At 39.9% G+C, this 26,844-nt stretch overlaps 1 protein-coding gene across 11 annotated transcripts in view; it reads left to right on the top strand.

Annotated features, from left to right (window-relative positions):
• The window catches only part of LOC120920819 (ryanodine receptor 3), a 692,572-nt gene that overhangs the window by 344,292 nt on the left and 321,436 nt on the right, over positions 1-26,844 (top strand). For all 11 annotated transcript variants that reach the window (XM_040333156.1, XM_040333154.1, XM_040333152.1 and 8 more), the window contains 10 exons: positions 413-613; positions 3,805-3,907; positions 4,385-4,522; positions 9,762-10,035; positions 13,102-13,216; positions 13,319-13,451; positions 15,321-15,424; positions 17,294-17,429; positions 24,941-25,121; positions 25,676-25,784. In XM_040333156.1, coding sequence (XP_040189090.1) covers positions 413-613; positions 3,805-3,907; positions 4,385-4,522; positions 9,762-10,035; positions 13,102-13,216; positions 13,319-13,451; positions 15,321-15,424; positions 17,294-17,429; positions 24,941-25,121; positions 25,676-25,784 — 1,494 coding nt within the window. The remainder of the gene's footprint in view (positions 1-412; positions 614-3,804; positions 3,908-4,384; positions 4,523-9,761; positions 10,036-13,101; positions 13,217-13,318; positions 13,452-15,320; positions 15,425-17,293; positions 17,430-24,940; positions 25,122-25,675; positions 25,785-26,844) is intronic.

Below are 26,844 nucleotides of genomic sequence, written 5' to 3'. Positions count from 1 at the left end.
AGCGGCTTGTTATGGAGGATCACAGAGAATCGGAGGGGCCTGGAGCAACAGTGGGGGACCTCAGAAGAGTAAGATCAGGGCTGCCCTGTGCAAAAACATTTCACAGAGCAGGTTAGTATAACATGTTTGTTAAAAAAAAAAAAAAAAATCCAAGATTTAGAATCATTTTAATGTATGTCTAAGCATCAGAAGCACAATATCATAAAGTGTAATTTTCTGCGATTAAGATGTTTATAAAACTTGTACAGAGTTTTTAGTTTTTCTTGATAAAATAATTCAGTCTAAAATTACTTGAATTGGGCCTTGCTAACATTAGTTATTTGTATTGTTTATTTATGTCGAATTCTCCTAATAAAACAGGAGATTGCATCGTGTGATTGGTTAACTTGGTATCTGGTAACTTTTTTTCTAGATGTGCGAACTTCTTCATTACTTCTGTGACTGTGAGCTGAAACACCGCGTGGAATCCATTGTTGCCTTTTCAGATAAATATGTTTCAAAGTTGCAATACAACCAGAAATTCCGATACAATGAGCTTATGCTGGCATTGAACATGTCAGCAGCTCTAACTGCCAAAAAGACTAGGGAATTTCGTTCTCCTCCACAGGAACAGGTAATACTATGGTTACAGTATATACCAGCTATGTTAAGCTCAAAAGAAGCCACTTCTCAGGGGCTGTATTTATTTTTTTTGAAAGTCATAATTAAACATACTCATTATAAAATGTTTAAAAATATTAAGTGATTGATTCTTTACATCTATTGAAATTGTGTATTCCTGTTAAAGGTATAAAAGTGCAATTCCTGAAGTATTAAACTACAAAATCATGCACAGAAGCCTAGTATTAAGAAGTTGTAGAACAGCTTGAGGCCTCAATAACTTTAAAATGTATTTTTTTGGTTTTCAATAGAGTTGGGAAGAATTACAGCTCCTGTCAACATTTATTTAGCTGTCTGTGTTCTTGCTGAATAGATTATCACTCTCTTGTTTGCCCTGGTGACCATTGTCATGGATATTGAAATAGTAATGGGAATTTTACAGCTGTCTCCTTTAGAAAAGAATAGGGTAAACTATCCAATGGGGACCCTTTCCAGTACAAAGTTTCAAAGGAGAATGTATCTAATTTTGCAAATGGTTTCAGTTTTATTCTGTTGAGTCTCCAGGACCGGAATTGAAGGAAAATCTCCCAAATGGCACACAGAAAGCAAAAAAAAAAATGTTTTTATAGGGTTTTATATTGATGGAGTTTTAACCTATCTCTATTAGTAAACAGTCTTGGCTGTGTGGATATACAGTGCTTTGCAAAAGTATTCACCCCCTTGGCATTTTTCGTATTTTGCTGCCTCACAACCTAGAATTAACATGGATTGTTAGAGGATTTGCATCATTTATTTACAGAACACGCCCACAACTTTGAAGATGTTTTTTTTCTTATTGTGAAGCAAACAACAAATAGGACATAATAACAGAAAAAGTCAATGTGCATAACTATTCACCCCACTAAAGTCAATACTTTGTAGAGCCACCTTTTGTGGCTATCACAGCTCTGGATAAGTCTCTATGAGCTTGCCACGTCTTACCACTGGGATTTTTGCCCATTCCTCCTTGCAAAACTGCTCCAGATCCTTCAAGTTGGATGGTTTGCGCTTGTGAACAACAATCTTTAAGTCTGACCACAGATTTTATATTGGATTAAGGTCTGGGCTTTGACCAGGCCATTCCAACACATTTTCATGTTTCCTCCTAAACCACTCAAGTGTTGTTTTAGCAATGTGTTTGGGGTCATTGTCCTGCTGGAAGGTGAATCTCTGTCCTAACCTTTAAATCACACACAGCATGGTACAGGTTTTGCTCAAGAATATCCCTGTATTTAGCACTATCCATCTTTCCCTCAACTCTGACCAGTTTCCCAATCCCGACCGCTGAAAACATCCCCACAGCATGATGCTGCCACCACCATGTTTGATGGTGTTCTTTGGGTGATGTGATGAGTTGGGTTTGCGCCAGACATAGCATTTTTTTTGATGGCCAAAAAGTTTAATTTTATTCTCATCAGACCGGAGACCAGCGCACCTTCCTCCACACATTTTGGGAGTCTCCCAAATGCCTTTTTGAAAACTCAAAACGTGCCATTTTGTTTTTTGCTGAAAGTAATGGCTTTCTTCTGGCTACTCTGCCATAAATCCCAACTCTATGGACCGTATGGCTTATTGTCGTCCTATGTACAGATACTCCAGTGTCTGCTGTAGAGCTCTGCAGCTCTTCCAGGGTTACCTTAGGTCTCTGTACTGCCTCTCTGATTAATGCCCGCCTTGACTGGTCTGTAAGTTTTGGTGTGCAGCCGTCTCTTGGCAGGTTTGCTGTTGTGCCATGTTCTTTCCATTTGGTTATGATACATTTGATGGTGTTCCTAGGGATCATCAAAGATTTGGATTTTTTTATACCCTAACCCTGAATTGTACTTCTCAACAACATTGTCCCTTACAATGGATAGAGGAGTACAATAGTGACCACATCACAGTAATCTCAATATTGGCAGCAGAGAAGACTGCTGATAAGTTGTTGTGCCTATGACCATATGTCAGTGAGGTGAGAGTTCTGGGAGACTGGTGGAGGACACAGATTATGGTTCAATACTACAATTAAGGAAACATCCTCATCAAGATTACTGATATATTGGAAGATTGATCCTGTTTGTTCCCATCACCTACCTTAAACGGGACGACACAGAACTTTATTTTATTTTATTTATTCTTTTTTATTGTTATATTGAACCATTCTTCACATTTAGCCACAACATTTTGTGTGTTTTTTGTGCATTTTTGCACGATTTTGCCACTTTGCACGATTTTGCCACTTTGCACTTTCTTTACGATTTTTTTGCATTTTGGGACTACTTTATTGATCATTGATTCATGCTGCATTTATTTGCTGATTATTTACTGGTTTGCAGATGATCCTATTGCAATTCAGTGCACAGCACTAAGTCACGTTCTTGCAGTTTGCACGTTTTTGTATATTTTTTTGTATATTTATTTTATTTCTTTAGCACAATATCACTACCAACAGTTATTTATCCTTGTGTACAGTGAACACCATCAGATCCAGTAGCTTTTTTGCTCTAGCTTCTCTTTACTCACATCTACTCACTAGTAGCGTGAAAGACACTATATTTTTACTAATACTTTGTATAACCACCTTTCACTGCAATTACAGCTGCAAGTCTTTTTGGGGATGTCTCTACCAGCTTTGCACATCTAGCGAGTGACATTTTTGTCAATTCTTCTTTGCAAAACAGCTGAAGCTCTGTCAGATTGGATGGAGAGCATCTGTGAACAGCAATTTTCAAGTCTTGTCACAGATTCTCAATTGGATTTAGGTCTGGACTTTGACTGGGCCATTCTAACACATAAATATGTTTTGATCTAAACCATTTCATTGTAGCTCTGGCTGTATGGAAAATGGAAAGAGAAACTGCGCTAAGAAATAATGTACAACAAAAACTGGAATGTAAAAACCCAGCTAATGTGTGGAAGCTGCAATTACCATGTATAACATAAATATAACATTTTAAAATATTGGAGGAAAAAACAAATTGCGCTAACCTAATAATAGTGACATATGATATATAACACCAATCTATCTATCTATCTATCTATCTATCTATCTATCTATCTATCTATCTATCTATCTATCTATCTATCTATCTATCTATCTATCTATCTATCTATCTATCTATCTATATATCTATATATATGTATTATATATATAACAGTTTCTTTTTTTTTTTGTTTAAATTAAAGATTAACATGCTTCTGAATTTCCAAATGCAAGAAGAGAGCCCTTGCCCAGAGGAAATACGGGATGAGCTATATGAGTTCCATGAAGATCTTCTCATACACTGTGGTAGGTATCATAGGTTATATTTAAAATTAGTTTGAACAAGATCTGGTTATTTAAGTAACTTTATACTGCTAAAGAACATTATTTATTATTTAATCTCAGGCATTTAGCATTTGTAGGGTGTTTCCATCAGTATCCATATAAGCTTAAACTTTTTAGCATAGTTTAACAAAAATCCAAGAAATATTGGTTGAGATTTACTGAAACTGGAGTGTGAAAAATCTGCGGCAGCTCTGCATAGAAACCAATCAGCTTCCAGATTTTATTTTCAAAGCTTAATTGAAAAGTTGAGGTTAGAAGCTGATTGCCTATCATGCACAGCTGCACCAGATTGTGAGGGCACCAGTTTTAATACATTTTCCCCATTGTTTCATTATTAGTGATGATTATTTTATTTTTAATTAGATGTTCGGTTTATGTTCATTAAAGCACCTGGTACTGGCTTTCAGTTAGTTTGCATACTAATATTTCTTGTTATAGGTATTCCTCTTGAGGAAGAAGAAAAGGAGGAGGAAGATACATCGTGGACAGGTCGCCTTCGATCTCTAGTATATAGGATCAAGGGTCGGCCAAAGGCAGAAGAGCAAGCACCTGCAGAGGAGGAGGAGAAGTCTCCTAGTAAGTAACTTGTGTGGGAGCAAATAATGATTAGTGAAGTCATAACTGTCACATACGGAGATAGTAAGAATGGAGGGAGTGGTGCTGGCAAAAGGTTATTACATTATCCTCAGAATGGGTTAATAGGAAAGTAGGTGTTTATTGTGGTCTAAGCCCCCTAACATAAATGTTCTGGTGGTTTAGAAAATTGGCAATGAGTAGCTGGAGTCTGTGGGTTTGGAAGACATATGACACTCAGGGTTAATCCTTTACAATCTCTGTTAATATCCAAAGGTAAACTAACATAAAAATCATAGTGGCTTTTTAGGGTAACAGTAAGCCTTCCCAAGCAAACCCTCTCACAGATCATGATTAGGAGTCAGCTTCAAGTGCTAATTTTAAGCACGTCTTAGGGCATCTGATTTCAATAACGCTAGACATTCAGTGTGAAAAAATAACCACGTTTATAGCTATGGAGGAGATGATACCACCTGTTGGTACCCCCTGAAGCCTCTGCAGAAGGAGATGACTTGGATGCCTTGTGCTCCACATATATGTTTAGCTTCATAATTCAAATGCTCACAAATATGTTTTTTAACTCTAGGGTATGGGCAGACCTAAGCATATTACGATTGGATATTAGCACTTAAGACATTTCTGTAGGTGGCCATAAATATTTGCTAACATAGATGCCAACTTTTCAGTATGATAAGCATGTGGATAATGTATCTTCTGTCCATCTCCCCACACTTCCCAGCCAGACAGCTTTCTCTGAACTTTTCACCTGCAATGCCCCTCAGCTATGTTACAGTGATATTATTAACCTTTTAATGTGACAGCTGATTGGGTTGACAGACTAGATAGGCACCAATTTCAGATGTTTTTTCATGGAATTTGCTGATAGTTCAGTGAAATTCAATAACTCATTTTTTATTATTATTATTATTATTATTATTATTATTATTAAATGTTCAATTAGGAAAATACAACAGAACTGAAAAAAAATAATAAAAAAACACAACAGTCCACAGTTGCCAATTCAGTACTACTGTGAAGCCAAAAGTCAGAAGGAACATTTTATTACACTTCTCAGAATTTTTTGTTACCCTATTACTTATCATTTATATGTGCATCACAACGGACCAGTACAAATGTGGCAGCACCCATTGTTAGAAAGATTGAACATCTACATACTTGAATTCACCTGTACTACTGTATCTTACTTTTACCAACTAGGATGAATGCTGCTGACTCTTCTGTGAGCAATGCTGCAGCCATTTATAATGAAGAGCTAATATATAACATACTAGTTTACTTAAACCTTAATTTGCTAAGCTAATTGGCATACTGAATTGTATGTACTTAATTTTTTTATTGTCTGTACTCTTCCATACAATATAATAGACTGTTACTCTACCTGTTGGTTGGTGATTTATGGTAAAATAAACACATGCTGCAGTGTTACAGCCTGATTTTATCACCCTTATTTTATATCTAAAGTATAACATTACTAGCCATAACTTCTGTTTAAATTAAAGCGGGAGTTCACCCAATTATGTTTTTTTTTCTCTTTTCCCCTTAGATGGATGCTCGTTTTGTCTAGGGGAATCGGCTAGTTGTTTTAAAATATGATCCGTACTTACCGTTTTCGAGATGCATCTTCTCCGCCGCTTCCGGGTATGGGTCTTCGGGAGCGGGCGTTCCTTCTTGATTGACAGTCTTCCGAGAGGCTTCCGACGGTCGCATCCATCGCGTCACTAGTAGCCGAAAGAAGCCGAACGTCGGTGCGGCTCTATACAGCGCCTGCGCACCGACGTTCGGCTTCTTTCGGAAAATCGTGACGCGATGGATGCGACCGTCGGAAGCCTCTCAGAAGACTGTCAATCAAAATAGGAACGCCCAGTCCCGCAGCCCATACCCGGAAGCGGCGGAGAAAATGCATCTCGTAAACGGTAAGTACAGCTCATATTTTAAAACAACTAGCCGATTACCCTAGACAAAACGAGCATCCATCTAGGGGGAAATAGTGTCATGTGCGGGTGAACCTCCGCTTTAAGTGACAAAGAGAATAGAGATAGCCACTTAAATGAAGATTTTTTAGGGCTGACCAGGATCAAGACATTGGGGATCTTATGGTAATAGCTGTTTTTTTGTGACCAGAGGAGAACATTTCTGCACTTTTTTTATACTAATTTATTTAGAGAAGTTAATCATAAAGACAAATAAAAGAAGGAAATGAGTGGTGGTTGTAGGGGGTGACAAATCTAATTGGGGCATGTTGTCAGCCCCCCAGTCACCCCCCCCCCCCATATTTTTTAAAAATCAAGTTGTGAACTGCTTTTTTTTTGGTATACCGCTACATCAGGGGACTCAAACTCAATTTCATTCCAGGCTGCATTAACATTATGGTTGAACTCAAAGGGTTGGTTGTATCTGTAAGACTAAATAAATGTATCTACTCTTAACCACTAGCCGACCAGCTGCCGTCATTCTACTGCGGCAGGTCAGCTCTCCTGCGCAAATTGCTGATGCTGTACGTCGGCTCTTTAAACAGCTAAACAGCGTGCCCGCTGCATGCCGGGGGACCTGATGCGCACTGCCGCGGGCGTGCTATCCGCCAGTCACGTGCGATCGTGGGCACGTCGGCCAGAACTGGGATGTTTGTGTGTGTGTGTATAAACACACAAATCCACATTCTGTCAGGAGAGGAGATACAGATCGCCTGTTCCTACTAGCTAGTGTTAACCCCTTCCCTGCCAGTGACATTTACACAGTAATCAGTGCATTTTTATAGCACTGATCACTGTATAAGTTTCAATGGTCCCAAAAATGTGTCAAAAGTTTACGATCTGTCCACCGCAATGTCGTAGTCCTAATAAAAATCGCAGATCGCCACTATTACTAGTAAAAAAAAAAATTATAATAAAAAAAAATACATAAATTCATTCCCTATTTTGTAGACACAATAACTTTTGCGCAAACCAATCAATATACGCTTATTGTGATTTTTTTTACCAAAATAATGTAGAAAAATATATATCGGCCTAAACTGATGAAGAAATTTTACATTTTTTGGGGGATATTTATTATAGCAAAAAGTACAAAATATTTTTTTTTTTTATAAAATTGGCGCTCTTTTTTTGTTAATAGCGCAAAACATTTAAACCGCAGAGGTGATCAAATACCACCAAAAGAAAGCTCTATTTGTGGGGAAAAAAGGACATAAATTTAGTTTGAGTACAGCTTCGCACTATCGCGCAATTGTTAGTTAAAGCGACGCAGTGCCGTGACACAAAAAAGGGCCTGGTCAGGAAGGGGGCAAATCCTTCCGGGGCTGAAGTGGTTATATACTGTACATAATAGGGACACACAAAATGATTTGTCCAATGTCATTGTTTTTGTTAACAGCAGCGATGAAAACAACGGACAATAAAATCAAATCTGATGTTTTTTTCTTTTTTTTTAGTTCCCTGGTATTTGTGTTCTGGGCTGTTCATGCTCTGTATACACAGGGATACTTGTTCACATTACTAAAAACACTCGCATTATGCAGTAATCACTACACACACGTGGAACAATTTAGACTGCTGAATGTTTTTCTGTGAATCTGGGACCTCTGTGAATCCCATCTGTCACTAGACCTACATGAATACTTTATGCGTTTGGTTTCATTTTGTATGTCTTTCTGTACTTTGCAGGATTATTGAGTGCGATATTGACATCTAGAGGCCAACTGTGTATACTACATTTTATTTTATGAGGATTTTTGACTTTTAATACTTCTTCAGTGTGGCATTCATGCATCTAGGGAGCTAAATATATAAAATTGTATTAATTACCATTGTAATTTAGTTAATTTCGCTTAAGTTATGAGAGTATTGCATAAGGCACTGAAGGTCAATTATCAATAAATTATAAATCAGTACCACAACCCTTCACAACAAGGCTTTTAGGGTCAAATCCTCAAAAGAGATACGAGAGAGACTCCGTCGTATCCCTGGTCCTAACTATGGAACTGATCCACAGAATCAGTTTTCCAATAGATAGGCAGAAGATCCGACATGTGTAATTGAATTACACTGCCGGATCTTAGGATGCAGTACCGCATCCGCCGCTGGGGGCATTTCGCGTCGAAATGCCGCCTCGGGTATGCAAATTAGCACTTACGGAGATCCACAAAGCTTTTCAGCTTAGTTTTTTCTCCGTAAGTTTTAGTTTGCAATCGTAAAATTAGGGCTGCTTTTACAAAGTGTAAACTGTTTACACCATGTAAAAGCAGACCCTTCTGTCCAGCGACGCGTTTTTTTTTTGGTTTTAATTTTTTTTTTTTGCCGTATCTTTTTTTTTTCCCGACGCAACTTTATTGACCCGGCGCGATCCACAAAGCTCGGCGTAACGTAATTTCGCGCTATGCACGTCAGGAAAATGACGTCACAAGCATGCGCAGTACGGCCGGCGCGGGAGCGCGCCTAATTTAAATGGGAATCGCCCCCATTTGAAGAGGAACGCCTTGCGCCGGCGGAATTTAAGTTACACAGCCGAAAATTTCTTGGTAAGTGCTTTGTGGATCGGGCACTTAGGTAGAAATTTTAAGGCAGTGTAACTTAAATGGGAATTTTTACGTTACGCCGCCTCTTTGTGGATCTGGCCCTTAGTTCCTACATCAGTTCTGCCAAGGATTTCAGGGCTTTGGCATGTACGCCACCTTCAAATTTGTACTTTGGGTTTTGAGATGCTTTCAACAGGGGACTGCTTGCTATTGACAGAGAAAATCCCAATGCAGGGCAAGAGAGCTGTGTTGCATAATAGGTGTTTAGAAATTAAAGGTTTGTTTAAAGTTGAACTACACTGCATCTGACCACCACAAAAAAAAATACTATTTATTTAATTTTTATATTTAATATATATATACAAATAATATAATAATATTAATATATAATACCGGTATATGCTGCGTTACTCAATGTATACATTTTAGACAGAACAGTAGAAAGGTGAAATGATACTGTTCAAATTACAATATTACAAACAAATCAATAATATTACTGTTTTTTTTAAATGTATATTTGAAGTTACAAAATCTGTTAGGTAGTGAGCACTTAGTGACAGCGGCTACTGTTTCCTTTTATTATTATTTATTATTATTATTATTATTATTATATTACTCTGCATGTGAGAGGGTAGATGAAATGTGTACATACCCTCTTCTTTTATTGCTTCAGTATTAGATGTCCTTTTTTTCTTTAATCTGTATTTCCAGCCACACTAAAAGAGCTCATCTCACAAACAATGGTGCGCTGGGCACAAGAAGATCATATCCAAGACCCCGAGCTTGTGCGTATCATGTTTAGCCTGCTCCGCCTACAGTATGATAGCATTGGAGAGTTATTACGGGCGATGCGGAAAACTTATACGATCAGTGCTGCATCTGTGGAAGATACCATCAACCTCTTGGCTTCCTTGGGTCAAATACGGTCCCTCTTAAGTGTGCGTATGGGCAAGGAGGAGGAGATGCTCATGATTGATGGCTTAGGGTATGGCTTTCTAATTTTCTGCTGCATAGTTTTACTGCAGGGTGTTTATTCTGTATATTCAAAAATGTTAATGTTCAGACTATATACGGTAGTCTTTTCTTTCCAATAAATCTTATCTTATGTTATCTTTTACTTGTAAACTTTGCATTCAAATGAAAGTGGAACTATATTCAAATTTTATTTTAGCTACAACACAAGGGTGCATATCTCACCGCACCTAAGCCAACTGGTCTTAAAACCTAACTTTTTCTAGCTCACAAATAAAATATTGAAAAAGTGTGTGAAAGAATGTATTGTGTTTTTTACTTAAAAAATTAAAGAATCAAAAAATTAAAGATGAGAGATTTAATACTGCAAATATCTTCCCTGCTCCTAGTCTGAACAGGATCTCTCTGGCTGTATAGTAGGACTATGGCCTCGTACACACGGCCGAGGAACTCGACGTGCCAAACACATCGAGTTCCTCGGCCAGTTCAGCACTGAAGCCGCCGAGGAGCTCAGCGGGGCGAGAGCTCCCATAGAACAACGAGGAAATAGAGAACATGTTCTCTATTTCCTCGCCGAGCTCCTCGTCGGCTTCCTCGGCCGAAAGTGTACACACGGCCGGGTTTCTCGGCAGAATTCAGCCAGAAACTCGGTCGGAAGCTGAATTCTGCCGAGGAAACTGGTCGTGTGTACGGGGCCTCTCTGATCGGCTGGCTTTGCGGCAAACCATCTGCAGGAGGCAACTTCAATACCCTACCTGTCAATATGATAGATAACCTGACATATGCTTATAAAGTGTTTATAGTCTGATAAATATACAGTATATATTTCAAAGGTTCTACAGCTCAGATAATTATATCATTTGTTCTATCTGTAGTATCTGCTTAGTTTCTTCTATCAAATCTACAGCTCTACTCCAGCCAATGTGTCTATATCGGTATTCTACAAATGCTACCTTGTTATAGATCATATGCTCTCTCTAATGGCAATCCTATCTTGGGATTGTCTATAAAAAGGAGAGAAAACAAACAAATCGGGCATTTTATGATTTGCCACATGGGGATAATTTTTCACCTCCCACATTATTTTTGAGCACTATGCACTCCCTTTATTTTATTTTTTACACTTTAACCCTGATTAAGCTTTCTTTTAAGCGAAATATGTAAATTATCTTGGGCTTTAAGTTCATTTGGGGCGTTTTTTGGTTGTGGGTATACATGACCTCAGTTTGATGAGCGATAAATGGTGCTCATTAGAGAGGGCATATGATCTATAACAAGGTAGCATTTGTAGAACTACCGATATAGACAGATTGGCTGGAGTAGAGCTCCTGACTATAAACAGTTTATAGGCATCTGTCAGGTTATCTATCATATTGACAGGTGGGGTATTAAAGTAGCCTCTTGCAGATAGACAGATTGCTGCAAAGCCAGCAGATCAGATAGTTCTACTATACAGCCAGAAGATCCTGTTCAGACTAGGAGCAGGGAAGATATTTGCAGTATTAAATCTCTCATCTTAAATTTAATTTATAGTTTTTTATTTTTTGAGGGGACCCCTTTAAGTAAAATAATGATACATTCTTTCACACACCTTTTCAATACTTTATTTGTGTGCTAAAAAAAAGTTAGGTTTTAAGATCAGTTGGCTTAGGTGTGGTGGGATACACATCCTCAAGTTGTAGCTAAAATGGTATTGCCCGAAGTTGGTCACTATAAAATGAAGGCATTGTTAGTGGAAAAAATATATTCAAATGTTAACAAGATAAAGGTCATAAAAAATCTTTGGTAAGATGAAAAAGGAAAGTTGAATAGACGTGTTAAAATCTATACTGAGAAATTGACACTTCAGTAATGGTTATAGGATCAAATGCCTAGGCACTTGGTCATGTGATCTCTGTCAAAGGTTAAAGCCAGAGTCAAAACTGGTTGATCATAATTTAGTAGAGATGATTTGATCAAAGGCCAAGTTATATCATCATGTGGTCCCATTTGGAAGGAAACTTTATTTTAGCCTCCATTTCAGCAAGACCGTTTTTATATATAAAATTAATTTAGGGAACTATTAGAAACTAGTGGAGTAACATCTGCTGCTGCAAGGGTTCTAATTTTTTCATTCAAGGGTAATTTTTCATGTGTGCACTACCCGTGATGATGTGTAAAGTTGTCTTAGCAAGATACCTTTGTTGAGAATAAAGTGTTATTAAACCCTCAGTTTTGTAAGCATATTCGGGAAGCCAAAGGCTTCAATAGACAGTGTGAGAGTCCATTATAATGAACCAATCGTGAAGAAATCCTTCCCAGAAACTGGCACAGGATACAGGAGTTACAAGTTGACTGTTGAGATACTCAAATCCTTCATATAATGAACAAATAAGGTACCCTTACCGCAACTGATGGACTCATCTGTTAAATAACAGTGGTTCAAAAAGGCTTGGGGTCTCAACGACCTGGATCTAAGCAAGAGGATCTCCGTGGTTTCCAAAGGACTTGAGAACAATTCTGTGAAGAGTAGTGTGATACACTGTAACACGAAGATAATGCTCCTTCCACTAGCAGGCAAGATTCAATGTAGATGCGTGTAAGCTCCCAATGAATGTTGGAAAAGGAATGAAAAAAAGAGAAAAGATGAGGTGAGAAGACTCCCTATGTTCCTCAATGTGATCTGCTCACATTGAGGAACACATGGAGTCTTCTCAGACACTGCTAGATTCTGCTCTTGTGCAAAGTGGGCTTGAGGAAGCCAGTGTAAGGATTTACAAATGAACATGTTAAAAGAGAGGGGGCAGAAGCAGTTACCTAGTTCTGTCAAGCTACCAGAGTTCCTTGTATTACCCATTGGCTGAAAAGGTTACTGCAAATTTGCTTAACCAGGTGTTCTTCGCAAATTCTTTGCAAAGGTATCCCTAATGGAAATTTAAAGATGGGACTGGAGTCCCATAACAAACCTTCACGGTACTTTATCTGGTAAGAGAGAAGCAATCTGGGTCATCCAAACAAACCCAGCAGAACACTAATGCATTTTAGCTGAAGCATTCGTCAAAGCTTAATAGAAACACTAAAAACTCTTATTTGCTTTCAGTGACATTATGAACAACAAGGTCTTCTATCAGCATCCAAACCTGATGCGTGTTTTAGGGATGCATGAGACTGTTATGGAGGTAATGGTGAATGTGCTAGGAGGAGACAAGTCTCAGGTAATCTCTCTATGATAAGAATACAGTATTGTCTACATAAATGTGGATTCTTCTGTCTGTAGTTTAGTAAAGCTCAAACATGCGATAACATCTATTTTACAGCAAATTGCTTTTCCCAAGATGGTGGCAAGCTGTTGCAGATTCCTCTGCTATTTTTGTAGGATTAGTCGGCAAAATCAAAAGGCAATGTTTGAGCATCTAGCCTACCTACTGGAGAACAGTAGTGTCGGTTTAGGTATGTCTTCATCATCCTATTTTTTTATTCATACAGGGAATGTTTATCTTCAACTGGAAATTCTGTTTTGTATAAATGCCTAGGGGTCCTGTTACCCAATATTCGAAGCTCCACAGCTTAAAAATAAAAAAAAGCTGTTAGGTACTCAAACCTCCACCAGTGTCCACCTAGAACTAGGTTTAAAGGACCCCCTGGTGCGTGCAGCCGACCTGGTCTGATACCTACTCTGCCCACATTCCAGTGGTCTTTATTCTGCAACCCTGCTTGGAGTCAGCCTATTTTTAGAAAGAGTCTTTTCCAAGTTCCCTTTATTCTTTACATTTGCACCCTGGCCCCAAGTGCAGAGCTGTACTCTGTAGGACTACTGGAGGCCACCATAAGTATGACTCCCCATAGGAATTAATAGAACAACAACACACATGCCCAGAATGAAGAGGATCAAATAAGAACACTTTCTGAAGAAGGGCTGTGCTCTAAGCAGGGGTGTACAGTGAAAATTGAGACAGGGGTAAGTATCAGAGCAGGTGGGCTGCATTCAGGGGTTGGGACTGAGACCAAACAGTACAGTAGTCCTTTCATGTAAGCCCTATTGTTAAATTAATCCATTGATGTTTATACCTTCCTTATTGGATGCTGAAGCTATTAATGCTAAAACGCACACTCGTACATAGAGATTTAACGCTACTAAGAGTGGATAATTAGAGAACAATGCATTGAAATAGTTACCTCTCTGCCAAAATTGTTGCTATTGATTGCCTTCAGTGCTGAAAGCAGTGCAGGGACCAGGCAACCTAGAACTCAGGGCAGACATGCCAAACTGCATCTCCTCTCCAGGATTTAGGAGCAGTAAGTGTTAGCAAAAATACCTCCCCCAAAAATATAAATAAACTGACCACTAATCTGCATGCTTACCCCCTAAACATAAACTCTGCCCAGTACAAATCCACCCCCTTCTGAATTCCCCCCTCCCAGCACAAATCCTTGTCCCCCATCCCCCTCCCAGCTCCAATCCCCTCTCTCCCCAAATCCCCCCAGCACTCCCCCAAAAAGAATAACTCCTCCTAGCAAAAATCCTCTACTCCTTAACCTCCCCCCCAAGTACACATCCCCCCTTCAAATCCCCCCTCCCAGCACAAATCCACCCCAATTATCCCCATTGACACACATCCCCCCCCAAAAAATTCCCCTCCTAGCACAAATCACCTCTTCTAGCACAAACACCACAAATTCCCCCTCCTAGCACAAATCCTCTTCCCCATCCACCTCCCAACACAAATCCCTCCAAATCACCTTTCCCTCCAAACTTTCCCTCCTAGAACAATTCTTACCCCCCCCCCCACTGACCCCCAGTTTCCTCCACCCCAAACAAATCCCCTCCCCCATATCTCTATGTTGCGCCCCCTCCCCATCTCACATGATAACACAGTGCCCAGGGCAGCCTCTCCTCATACCCACCCCTTGTCCCGGCTCTGGCTGGAAGCCTAGGTTTTTGGACATGTCATCTCTAATGGGAAAGATAAGAGTTTAGAATGACTGCTCCTTTTCTTTAGCAGAGATCACATACCCAAGTAACTAGACAGAGCAGTTACTAAGATGTGTCAGCAGCACTGAAGATAACTTGTGCATAATTTTTTCTTGGCAAGGTAAATCTTTCAGTATTTGTATCTCTCTTTATCCATACTAATAAAAAGATTACCACTCACTTTCTTAGCTTTCTAATCTACATTTTGATGCTTTGCTTCATGGAATTCAAATTTCATTGGAGTGTGTAAATGTGAACAGACCTTACAGCAGCAAAAGCCTAATACAATGTAGAAAGATTTTCGTGTACTGGTTTTCACTGCTGGATTTTATGCAATCTCTCTATAGCATCTCCTTCTATGAGAGGGTCTACACCACTAGATGTCGCTGCTGCATCTGTAATGGACAACAATGAGCTTGCTTTGGCTTTGCAAGAACCAGACCTGGAGAAGGTAAATTATCTGTAAACAACCACAGAAAAAATGAATTGTCATTGTGTTCCTAACCTTAAAGGGGTTGTAAAGGTTTGTTTTTCATTTTCTAAATAGGTTCCTTTAAGCTAGTGCATTGTTGGTTCACTTACCTTTTCCTTCGATTTCCCTTCTAAATGTTTTTTTTTCTTTGTCTGAATTTCTCCTGTTCCTCCTCGATAAGCTCCATCATCCGAGCCGTTCTGGTTAGGGGTTAGTCAGCTTGTTCGTCCCCTCCCTTGGGACTACATCCCTGTGGGGAGCCATTCTGGCTGGGGGTTACATTTGTAAGTGTAATATTAGATGTATTTAATAATTTTTTTATACGTTTAATGCACTATATGGTGCATTAATTATTGTTATATATCATGTGCATCTGCTGATGGTCCATTGGTTGAGAGCCACGGCTCAGGAATCGTACTTGTGTTTGCTGGTTCTTGGAGAGAGCTGACTGATTGCAGGCATACATTGATCCTCTGTGATGGGGGATCATATCAAGCTGGTAAGCAGTCATTTCTGCTGACTGGTGGTGGATTCAACACGATTGCTTTTGGACACGACAACGCACAATATATAAACTTCTTTCACAGAGCACTGGTGTTCAGTTTATTAATTTTCTTCCATGTTATCACACGATCGGACTTTCCGACAACAACGGTCCGACAGACGTGTTTGACAATCCAACTGTCTGTATGCTCCATCGGACAATCGTCTGAATTTCCACGGACAAATGTTCGCTGTGCATGCTCTCAAACTTTCCGACAACAAATGTGTTATGTCGGATCATCCTATCGTGTGTACACAAGTCCATCGGACCTATATCTAAAGTACAAACACGCATGCTCCGAAACAATGCTAAACATCAGACAACAATAGCAGAAGTTGCCCAAAGGGTGGCGGTAAAGAGCTGAAAAAACATGTAGTTTGGTGCATGTTGGCTGAAAAAGTTCTGCCGTGTGTATGCATACCAAGTTCACGGCCAACACCCCTTCTGACAAAAATCCATGGAAAAGTCTGATGGAAGTCCGATTGTGTGTTTGAGGCTTAAGAGTTCCCGGAACGAAGGGGCCAAGCCCAACCCCTGAAAAACAACCCCACACCATAATCCCCCTCCATGAAATTATTTGGACCTGTCACAAAGCAAGGTCCATAAAGACATGGATGAGCGAGTTTGGGGTGGAGGAACTTGACTGGCCTGCACAGAGTCTTGACCTCAACCCAAAAAAACACCTTTGGGGTGAATTAGAGCGGAGACTGCGAGCCCGGCCTTCTCATCCACATCAGTGCCTGACCTCACAAATGCACTTCTGGAAGAATGTTTAAACATTCCCATAGACACTCCAAAACCTTGCGGACAGTCTTCCCAAAAGAGTTGATGCTGTTATAGCTGCAAAGTGTGGGCCAACTCAGTATTGAACCCTACCGACTAAGACTGGGATGCCATTAAAGTTAATGTGTGTGTAAAGGCAGGTGTCCCAATACTTTCGACAATATAGTATATATATATATATATATATATATATATATATATATATATATATATAGAGAGAGAGAGAGAGAGAGAGAGAGAGAGAGAGAGAGAGAGAGAGAGACAGACAGAGAGAGAGAGAGACAGACAGACAGACAGACAGACAGAGAGAGAGAGACAGACAGAGAGAGAGAGAGATGTCAGATTGTCAGATAAGCCTTTCGACAATATAGTGTATATTAATAAAATCTTTTTCTAAAACCTTTAAAAAATTTGGAATCCATTCATTTTTTTTAATTGTCAGCTGTGGGAGGTAATTCAGGTCTCTGCTTGTGCAAACAGTACATGGTTTTATTTAGAATGTGAATTTTTTTATTTTGCAGGTTGTGACATATTTGGCAGGTTGTGGACTGCAGAGCTGTCTAATGTTAATAACCAAAGGATACCCAGATATTGGATGGAATCCTATAGAGGGAGAGCGTTACCTATCATTCCTACGTTTTGCTGTCTTTGTAAACTGTAAGTATAGACATCTGTTCCTAAGTGAAGAATGCATGAAACCGTTCTCTGTGTGTGCAATTAATATATTGGTAAATTTCAATAAACAGGGAAAATACTGCGCTAAGAACGAAAAAAGTTGAGAAAATAAAAAATTGAATTTTTTAGAGAAAAGCTGCACACCTAAAAAAACATGTGATACTCATGCAAACAGAATAAAAAAACAAAGAAGGTAGGTAGCGCTAAAACCCACACTGCTTGAATATAGTGTAGATGTGTATATAATTTAAACACAAAATGAGTCCGTGCAGATCTGACGTAAATGAATAAAGGGTTGATACCCCTTGCCGGGGATGGCAACCAACACCACTCAAAATTGATTATATAATTAATGTCCAAACATAATCGTGTGTAAATATCCAGTCTGTGAATTAAATATATTCCAAGAAAAAATCCACCATCGATCTTGTGAGTTAAATGGACGTGACTGTTCCTCACAATCGCACCAAAAGTGGTAAGTAAACACCCTTACCAGAAGTGTTGGACCCCCTGTTAGATGAGGTCATACGAGCATCGATATCCACCCTGACGGGTATTACGAAATCCCAGCAGAAGTACGTAGCTCCTCTCCCGACCAATCCTTTCCAGACTCCAAATTCTGACCGTCTCTTCCAGACAGGAACCTTTAGGTGATTCACCTTACACCAAACGATCAGCTCCTAGGCCCGGCGTCACAAGGGACCGCTGAAAAAAGGGGAACAGGAGGCTCACAATAGTAAAGTAGTGTACTGGCAATTTATTGTATATAAAAACACGGTACATAGATAAAAAACTTGTTAAAATTGTCGACAGAAACACAGGTGTACGTTTTATTTTATTTGTTTCTGTCGACAATTTTAACAAGTTTTTTATCTATGTACTGTGTTTAAATCCTAAAGTACCTTAAATTAATTGTAATATAGCGCATATACTCAAAAAATGGGTGTACACAAATGAATAAATAACCATTGAGTGATCAAGACAAATATATATATATACACAGGGTGGGCCATTTATATGGATACACCTTAATAAAATGGGAATGGTTGGTGATATTAACTTCCTGTTTGTGGCACATTAGTATATGTAAGGGGGGAAACTTTTCAGCTATGACTAAGCACTAGTGTTAGTGCGAAACGCGTCAGAAGTTGGGCTTTATTTTATTTTACGTTGCTGTGACTTGTGGTGCTGTCCTTTTTTCAATAAAGGCTATAATTTGTTCAGTGTGCAGCTGTCCAGAGACAATCTTTGTTCCTGCCTGGGTGGTGACCATGGCGGCCATTTTGAAGTTGGCCATTTTAAATCCAACTTTTGTTTTTGGTGTATCCATATAAATGGCCCACCCTGTATATATATATATATATATATATATATATATATATATATATATATATATAGTACAGGACGCCATGGCTGGGTCCTGGAAGGACGCTATATTTCCCCTCTGTTTGGACTGTGGTCGCTTTAAGGGAATAGAAAGGGTTAATGCACCTGTCCAATGAAGTGGTTTAAAGCAAGACAGGAAGTTATAGGTGAGAGTGGAGGAGTATAGTGGAGACTGTGCATGGTGAATGGTGGACAAGGAAAATCTGTGAAAGCTGTGGAAAGCTGTGAAAGCACTTGGCAGTGTCCTGCCTGGAAGCCTGCTAGCTGGGGAACGTACCTGCAAGGACTGTTTAACTGCGATAGCAGTTCTGAGCTCTACAAGTCGGTGAGACTGTTATCTCTTTTGTTTTTGCTACTGTGAAGCCATTTAAGTTTAATAAACCTCAGTTTTGATTTAAAAGCCTGTGTCCTGCGATCTAGCTGGTTCCCCGAACTTTACAATATATATATATATATATATATATATATATATATGAAAGTCCAAAAATAATCAGTGAATCCAATGGGAGTTAAATATATATAAACAGAATGTGTATGAGCATGTGTATAAAGGTCCACATATGATAATCAGTGAATACAATTCAAAACGTGGAAAAACATTCAAAGAAGATGGGAAGATGTTCTAGACTTTCCACCACAACCAAAGGGAACTTGGGGTAATCTTTTCTTTGGGGTACACACCGAAAGAAATAAAAACTCTTACCAGATGGAAAGGACCTCTTGTTAGTAGCGAGGTCACCAGCACCTGCAGATTTAGCCCTCTGCGGGGTCTGAGGTGAGTCCGGGGTGCCGATACCACTGAGCTCCAGGTGTCCTCCTCACTCAATAAGTCGTCCACTGTGCTTAGGGCGGAGCTACACGCTGATGTTATCACGCTCCACGTGACCCTGGAAGTGCGGGTGTTCGTTTGAATTTTGAATTTTTACTGCCGGCAAGCTTTTTTAAAGTTTTATACTATATTGGAACTTTTTATGAACAATAAATGAATTGTGTTTAAACTATAACACACTATTGGAGCCTTTATTCTCCTACACGCTCCGCTCCTGTTTGGGGGATCATATCCCTAAGCACAGTGGACGACTTGTTGAGTGAGCAGGATGCCTGGAGCTCAGTGGTATCGGCACCTCGGACTCACCTCAGACCCCGCAGAGGGCTATATCTGCAGGCACTGGAGACCTTGCTACTAACAGGAGGTCCTTTCCAACTGGTAAGAGTTTTTATTTCTGTGTGTACCCCAAAGAAAAGCTTACCCCAAGTTCCCTTCAGTGGTGGTGGAAAGTCTAGATCATCTTCCCATCTTCTTTGAATGTTTTTCCATGATTTGAATTGGATTCACTGATTATCATATGTGGACCTTTACACACATGCTCATACACATTATGGCCGGGATTCACATACATGGCGCATATTTATGCGGGCGTAGCATATCTAATATACGCTACGCCGACGCAGCGCACAGAGGCAAGCACTGGATTCACAAAGCACTTGCCTCCAAATCTACGCTGGGTTTTTTAGTCGTAACTCGTTGTAAGTGGAAGTGGAAGTGAGCCATGCAAATGAGGCGTGACCCCATGTAAATGATGGATTGAGCGTCATAAAGATACGAATAATGTACGGCGCATGCGCCGTCCCGTGGACTCATCCAAGTGCACATGCTCAGAATCACGTCGAAACAACTGCCTAAGATACGTCGAATCACTGCCTACGACGTGAACTTAACCTACGCCTAGCCATATTCACAAACTACGTAAACGATGTAAAATGTGTTCCCTGGTCCATACCTTTGCATGAGTTGCGCCTCCTATATGGGGAATAACTTTACGCCGGACGTAAGTCTTATGCAAACCGCGTATATTATGCGCCGGGCGCAACTACGTTCGTGAATCGCCATATTTCACTGATTTGCATATTTGAAACGAAAATCAATGGGAGCGCCAGCGTAAATATGCGCCCACGATACGCCAGCGTAGGAAAGTTACGTCGGTCGGATGCAGCCTATTTTCAGGCGTATGTTGGTTTCTGGTTTGGCACATAGATACGACGGCGTATCTCAAGATACGTCGGCGTAAGTGCTTTGTGAATCTGGGCCTCTGTTTATATATATTTAACTCCCATTGGATTCACTGACAATTATTGAACTTCCATATATATATATATTTTTTTTTCTTTTTTTTGTTAACTTACTGGTTATTTATTCACTTGTGTACATCTGTTTTTGAGTATATGCACTATATTACAATTAATTTAAGGTACTTTAGGATTTAATTTCATCCCAGTAGCGCAACTAATTTCTTTACATATTAGGGATTGTAGGATATGTAGTTTCTTAATAAAAAGTGTCAGTTCTTAGACTACAGACAGAGGTCAAGTGTAAACCTGTGCAGTGCCATGTTGTATGCCATGTTTAAACACAAACAAAATTTGATGACAAAGGAATGTCAAGATATACTCTACTATAGGTTGCCTACAGGCCTAAAAAATTACGCCATAAAATTGCATGTTTAATGCACATGCTATGCAGGTGAAAAACAAGGTGTAGAGAGAGGAACGTTTATATTGTATTTATGCTAAAGTCAAAATACCTTTTTAATTTATGCTGATCTTAAAAAAAAATAAAAAAACTTTTGGAAAAATTACTAGTAGGGTCACATTTTACAAAACAAAAACTACCGTATATACCCGAGTATAAGCCAACCCGAATATAAGCCGAGGTACCTAATTTTACCACAAAAAAATAGGAAAAAAGGATTAACTCGAGTATAAGCCTAGAGTGGGAAATGCAGCAGCTACTGTAAGTGGAAAAGAAGGTCAACAATGCCCATTTGCAGCTTCACTGTGCCCATTTGCAGCCTCACTGTGCCCATCGCATGCCTCACTGTGCCCATTGCATGCCCAACTGTGCCCATTGCATGCCCCACTGTGCCCATTGCATGCCCCACTGTGCCCATTGCAAGCCTCAATGTGCCCATTGTAAGCATCACTGTGCCTATCTGCATACCTGATCTCCACGTCATGCAGTCGGCAGTCGTCCAGTGTAACCCCGCCCCGCCTCTTCCTCCTCCTCGTCCGCGATAGACGGAACACTCAGTTTCCCAGCAGTGAGTCAGCCTTTAGTGTTCCGCCTATCACGGACGAGGTCGAGAAGAAGGCGGGGTGGGGTTACACTGGACGCCGTGACTGCATGGCACAGGGGCTGATCGGAGAGACTCGAGTATAAGCCGAGGGGGGGGCTTTTTCAGCACAAAAAATGTGCCGGAAAACTCGGCTTATACTCGAGTATACACAGTAGTTTATTATTTTCCTAGAACTTTAAACCAGTGGTTCTACTCAGACATTACAACTCTGCTGATTGTTTTTTTAATCACCTTTTAGCAAGGCATCAAAATAACATACAAAAGCCCAGCTGGCCTTTCAGTGACAAAGTATGGAGAATAATTGCAGATATTAATTGATTTAGGTAGACAAAGAAAAGAGTGAACAAGTCAGTGTGAGGTGTCAATATATGCAGAGCTGGCATTCACAAACTAATGTCATCTTCTTCAGTATACTTGATATGTGGTGTTTGAATTAATTACTGGTCAGTTTTCAATAGCATGAAAAGAATCAATGAACTGTATATTAATCAGTATGTCCTTGCAAAAGCAAATTCTTACCATATACTTGTATGAAAAAGTATCCTGTGTCTCTTTGTATTGCTTCCTTTGTGTGAAATCCCTGGTGTTCCTGCCAGTCCCTCTGCTTTCCTAATAAAAAACAACAGCACTAAGCAGTAGAAGACAACCTGGTTAGCTTCCTAGCCTGCTCTCCTCCAATGATCAGACTTGTCCCCCCCCCCCCACCTGCACAGCCTTTGACTGGGAAGTTCAGTGTAATGCTATTCCTCCCCCAGCTCTTATGCGGCAGAGAACAGAGGGGATGTGATCTCTTATAAGAGATTATTAGATTTTTTTTTTTTAAAAACACAGGCCCAGATTCTCAAAGGCGTTACGACGGCGCAACACCATTTGCGCCGTCGTAACACCTCATCTGGCCCCGGGTATCTATGCAACTGATTCTCAGAATCAGTTGCGCATAGGTACCCATTAGATCTGACAAGCGTAAGGCTATTACGCTGTCAGATCTTAAAAGTAATTTTTTTTCCCGCCGCTAGGTGTCGCATCGTCGCTTTTCCCCGTCGTCTATGCAAATTAGGTAAGTACGGCGATTCCCGAACATACGCGAGGTCGACGCATCGAATTAACGTCGTTTGCGTAGCGTACCCGACGCGTAAGGTTGCCCCTGCTAATTAGCAGGCGCAACCAATGTTAACGATGGCCGTCGTTCCCGCGTCAAATTCAATAAAAATTACGTCGTTTGCGTAAGACGTCCGTGAATGGCGCTGGACGCCATTTACGTATACATCTAGGCAAATGACGTCGGGGCGACGTCATTTAGCGCAATGCACGTCGGGTAATTTACCCGACGGAGCATGCGCAGTACGCTCGGCGCGGGAGCGCGCCTAATTTAAATGGTGCCCTCCCCATTTGAATTGGGCGGGCTTGCGACGAGCAATCTAACGCTACACCGCCGCAAGTTTACAGGTAAGTGTTCTGAGAATCAGGATGTAAACCTGTAGACCTGCGGCGGTGTAACGTAGATCTCATATATTACGCTGCCCAGGAGCAGCGCGAATGTATGAGAATCTGGGCCACAGTATTTCACTTACATGTAGATGTACATTTAAAAGCCTTTAAGTCTGCCCCTGGATGACGTCATCTCTGACGAAATGTGTAGGGCAGAGCGACACCCTGACGTCACCTTTCCTTCATGTCCCAGAAAACGGGTTTGTCTGTTTGTGAGCCGGCCGACACACCAGACTTAAAGGCTTTTAAATTTACATCTACATGTAAGTGCAATACTGTGTTTTTTAATAAATTCTAAAAAGGTTTTATGTTATATGGAGCTTTCTTATCTTTCACATAAATCCAATTATCCATCCTTATGAGCGAATGAGAGGTGCAGATGCATGCTTGCATTGGGAGAAAGACCTGGCATGGATTTATATTAAACACACTTTTTTATCCTCTGTAGCGTGGGGTCATTTGGAGCTAGTAAGAAGTAAACCACATTACTTGGTGGTGGATTCCTCACATAGGGTGGTCCCTGGTGGACCATTTAATCACACATTTTGAAAAGCTTCTAGTTACAAGCACTGGTGGACTTTTTTATAAGAACTTTATATTTACAAATCTGAAAGATTGATTTGTGGAATATTGATTTAGCACGATTCTATTTTCTTTATTATATTATACATAAATACTTATTTATGTTATACTTTTTATGTTATGTTATACTATGCTTTATGTCATACAGGAGAATTGCTGCTTGTGCTCATTTGATCTGGTTTTGTATTCCTTTTAGCACAGTTTTTCCATACTCTTTCTATATGTAATCTGGCTATTCACTGCTTATTTAAAGTTAGTAATTGCTGGGATTTGCCATTCGGATGACACTAAGGAAACATAGGTAGATACCTTCTGATGTCATTGGGGCCCTGTAGGATTTATGCTGCAGACTCCTTAATCCCCTGAATCTTCCCCTAGAAATCCTGGAATTGATATTAATAGCACATTCTTCATAAGTACAGGGTTTCCTGGGATCTCTTCCCCTAGCCCGTCGTATTTGAAAGAGTGCCGGTGTGATGTGTGGAGTGGCATTGGGGGGATAGTTATTCAATAGATAAAGTAAGTAATAGGAAAAATATTTTATGAACATTATATTTTTTATAACAAGAGGATTCCTCTTTCAAGTAGACATGTACGGTAGTCTTTTTTAGTCTAGAGTTTTGCTCACAAATTCTTGGAGAAATCGTAACATCATGGGGTTCTTTTCTTTGTGGTTTATAACATCACGAATGGTATTAGCTATAACGATTGCTTTTAAAATCAACCTGCTGTGAACATTTACCTAGTTAGTTTCCTTGCATTCTCTTTCCTAATTATCTCCTGAAATCTGTATATTTCATCCTAGGGGAAATACACCTCTAAGTGCTTCTGGTGTTACGATACAGCGGACCCATGAGATTCAGACTGGTAACCATTGACTACTTTGTGTCACTTGTTTTCCAGGTGAGAGTGTTGAAGAAAACGCCAGTGTGGTGGTGAAGCTACTAATCCGTCGCCCAGAGTGTTTTGGACCTTCCCTTAGAGGAGAAGGGGGCAATGGTTTGTTGGCAGCTATGCAGGAGGCTATTAACATCTCTGAGAACCCAGCTTTGGACCTTCCTTCTCAGGGGTATCAGAGGGAAGTGTGAGTACAAAGTCCCTCATTCATTTTGAGTAATACACAAGGTGTATGTATTATTACTATTCTATTTAGAATTTCTTCAGGTTGTGGCATTTCTATACTTTTTAAGGTGGCTATAAATTGCGAGATATTCTCAAATCACACAGCCAGACATCAGACAATGGCACAATGAAAATAATACCATTCTAAGGATACCAGGAGCTTCATCACAGCCGATCAAGCTGTTATATCATATTGTTTTTAACATTTTCTCTGAATTTTTCTAAAATTAGTGTGGCTGTGAGAGGAAATCAGGTATAGAGAGACATACACTGTAATTAAATTGGGCTGTACAGCAGAGGTGAGATAAAGGCTGTTAAAAAGGCAGAAAGAAAGGGAATCCTCAGATATGTGCTCCACCCTGAGAGGCAACTTGGCTGCATGACATAGTAGACTGACGAGAAGTTGGCAATTAATCTTGATGGTTACCTATCAAATATACTATATATTACCCATTAAAATAAGAAAATAATTAGGCTCAGAATTTTCACATACACAGTATTGTTATCTGTATTTAGGGTCGAGGAAGATGAAGAAGAAGAAGAGATTGTACACATGGGAAATGCTATAATGTCATTTTATTCTGCACTCATAGATTTGCTGGGACGTTGTGCACCAGAACCACATGTAAGTAACACAAAAACAGAGAAATAGTTACATAATTTAGTGCTATTTTCAAGATAATCAGGTGCTGAGAGTTTAAAGTGTTATAAAAATATAAAATGTGTCATGTATACATCAGCTAATTGAACATCTGTGGAACAATTATGTAATCTATTATAAAAACATTGGAGCATCTTTATTATAGCTTATGTTTTCTGATATGCCTGAAAATTGAACTCTGGGGAAAAAGCTCCAAATAAAATATATTTCTTAATAGCCACAAAGAATAGAAAGCCACTTTCTGTGCACAAGTGCCTGTGCAAATCCAGATAATACCTTGTAAAAGTGGCGTCATCACTGTGTTGTACATAGCTTGTGCAGAAAGCAGAGCTGAGAGAGTAGAAAAGTACAAAAGGGGCAGAGACAAGATCAGTCACCCTACACAAAGAGAGAAGCAATGACCAGTCTTTATTACAGGAAACTTCTACACAGAGTGATGCCGCGTACACACAACCGTTTTTCCTGTCATGCAAAAAAACAACGTTTTTCTCAAAGTGATTCGTCATGATTCCTCTCAAGCCTGCCTTGCATACACACGTTCATGAAAAAAAATGCTCGAGCAAACTGCGGTGACGTACAACACGTACGACGGGACTATAAAGGGGAAGTTCCATTCAAATGGTGCCACCCTTTGGGCTGCTTTTGCTGATCCTCGTTTTAGTAAAAGTTTGGTGAGAGATGATTCGCGCTTTTCAGCCTCGTGCTTTTCAGTCTGTTAGGCCTCGTACACACGACCGAGGAACTCGTCGTAAATGAAACATCGTTTTCCTCGACGAGTTCCTTGTCAGGCTTGTGGAGAAACTTAACAAGCTTTCTTTGCGTACACACTGTCAAGACAAAATCTCCTCGTTCTCAAACGCGGTGACGTACAACACATACAACGGCAGGGGAAGTTCGATTCCACTGGCACAACCCTTGGGGCTGCTTTTGCTAATCTCATGTTACTGCGTGTTAAGTAAAAGTTTGGTAAGAGAGAATTTGCACTTTTCAGACTGGTACAGCGTGACAAATGTGCTATCTCCAT

The sequence above is a fragment of the Rana temporaria genome, chromosome 13 (genome assembly GCF_905171775.1).
Source record: "Rana temporaria chromosome 13, aRanTem1.1, whole genome shotgun sequence".
NCBI lineage: Eukaryota > Metazoa > Chordata > Amphibia > Anura > Ranidae > Rana > Rana temporaria.
This window is presented reverse-complemented; position numbering and strand designations above follow the sequence as displayed.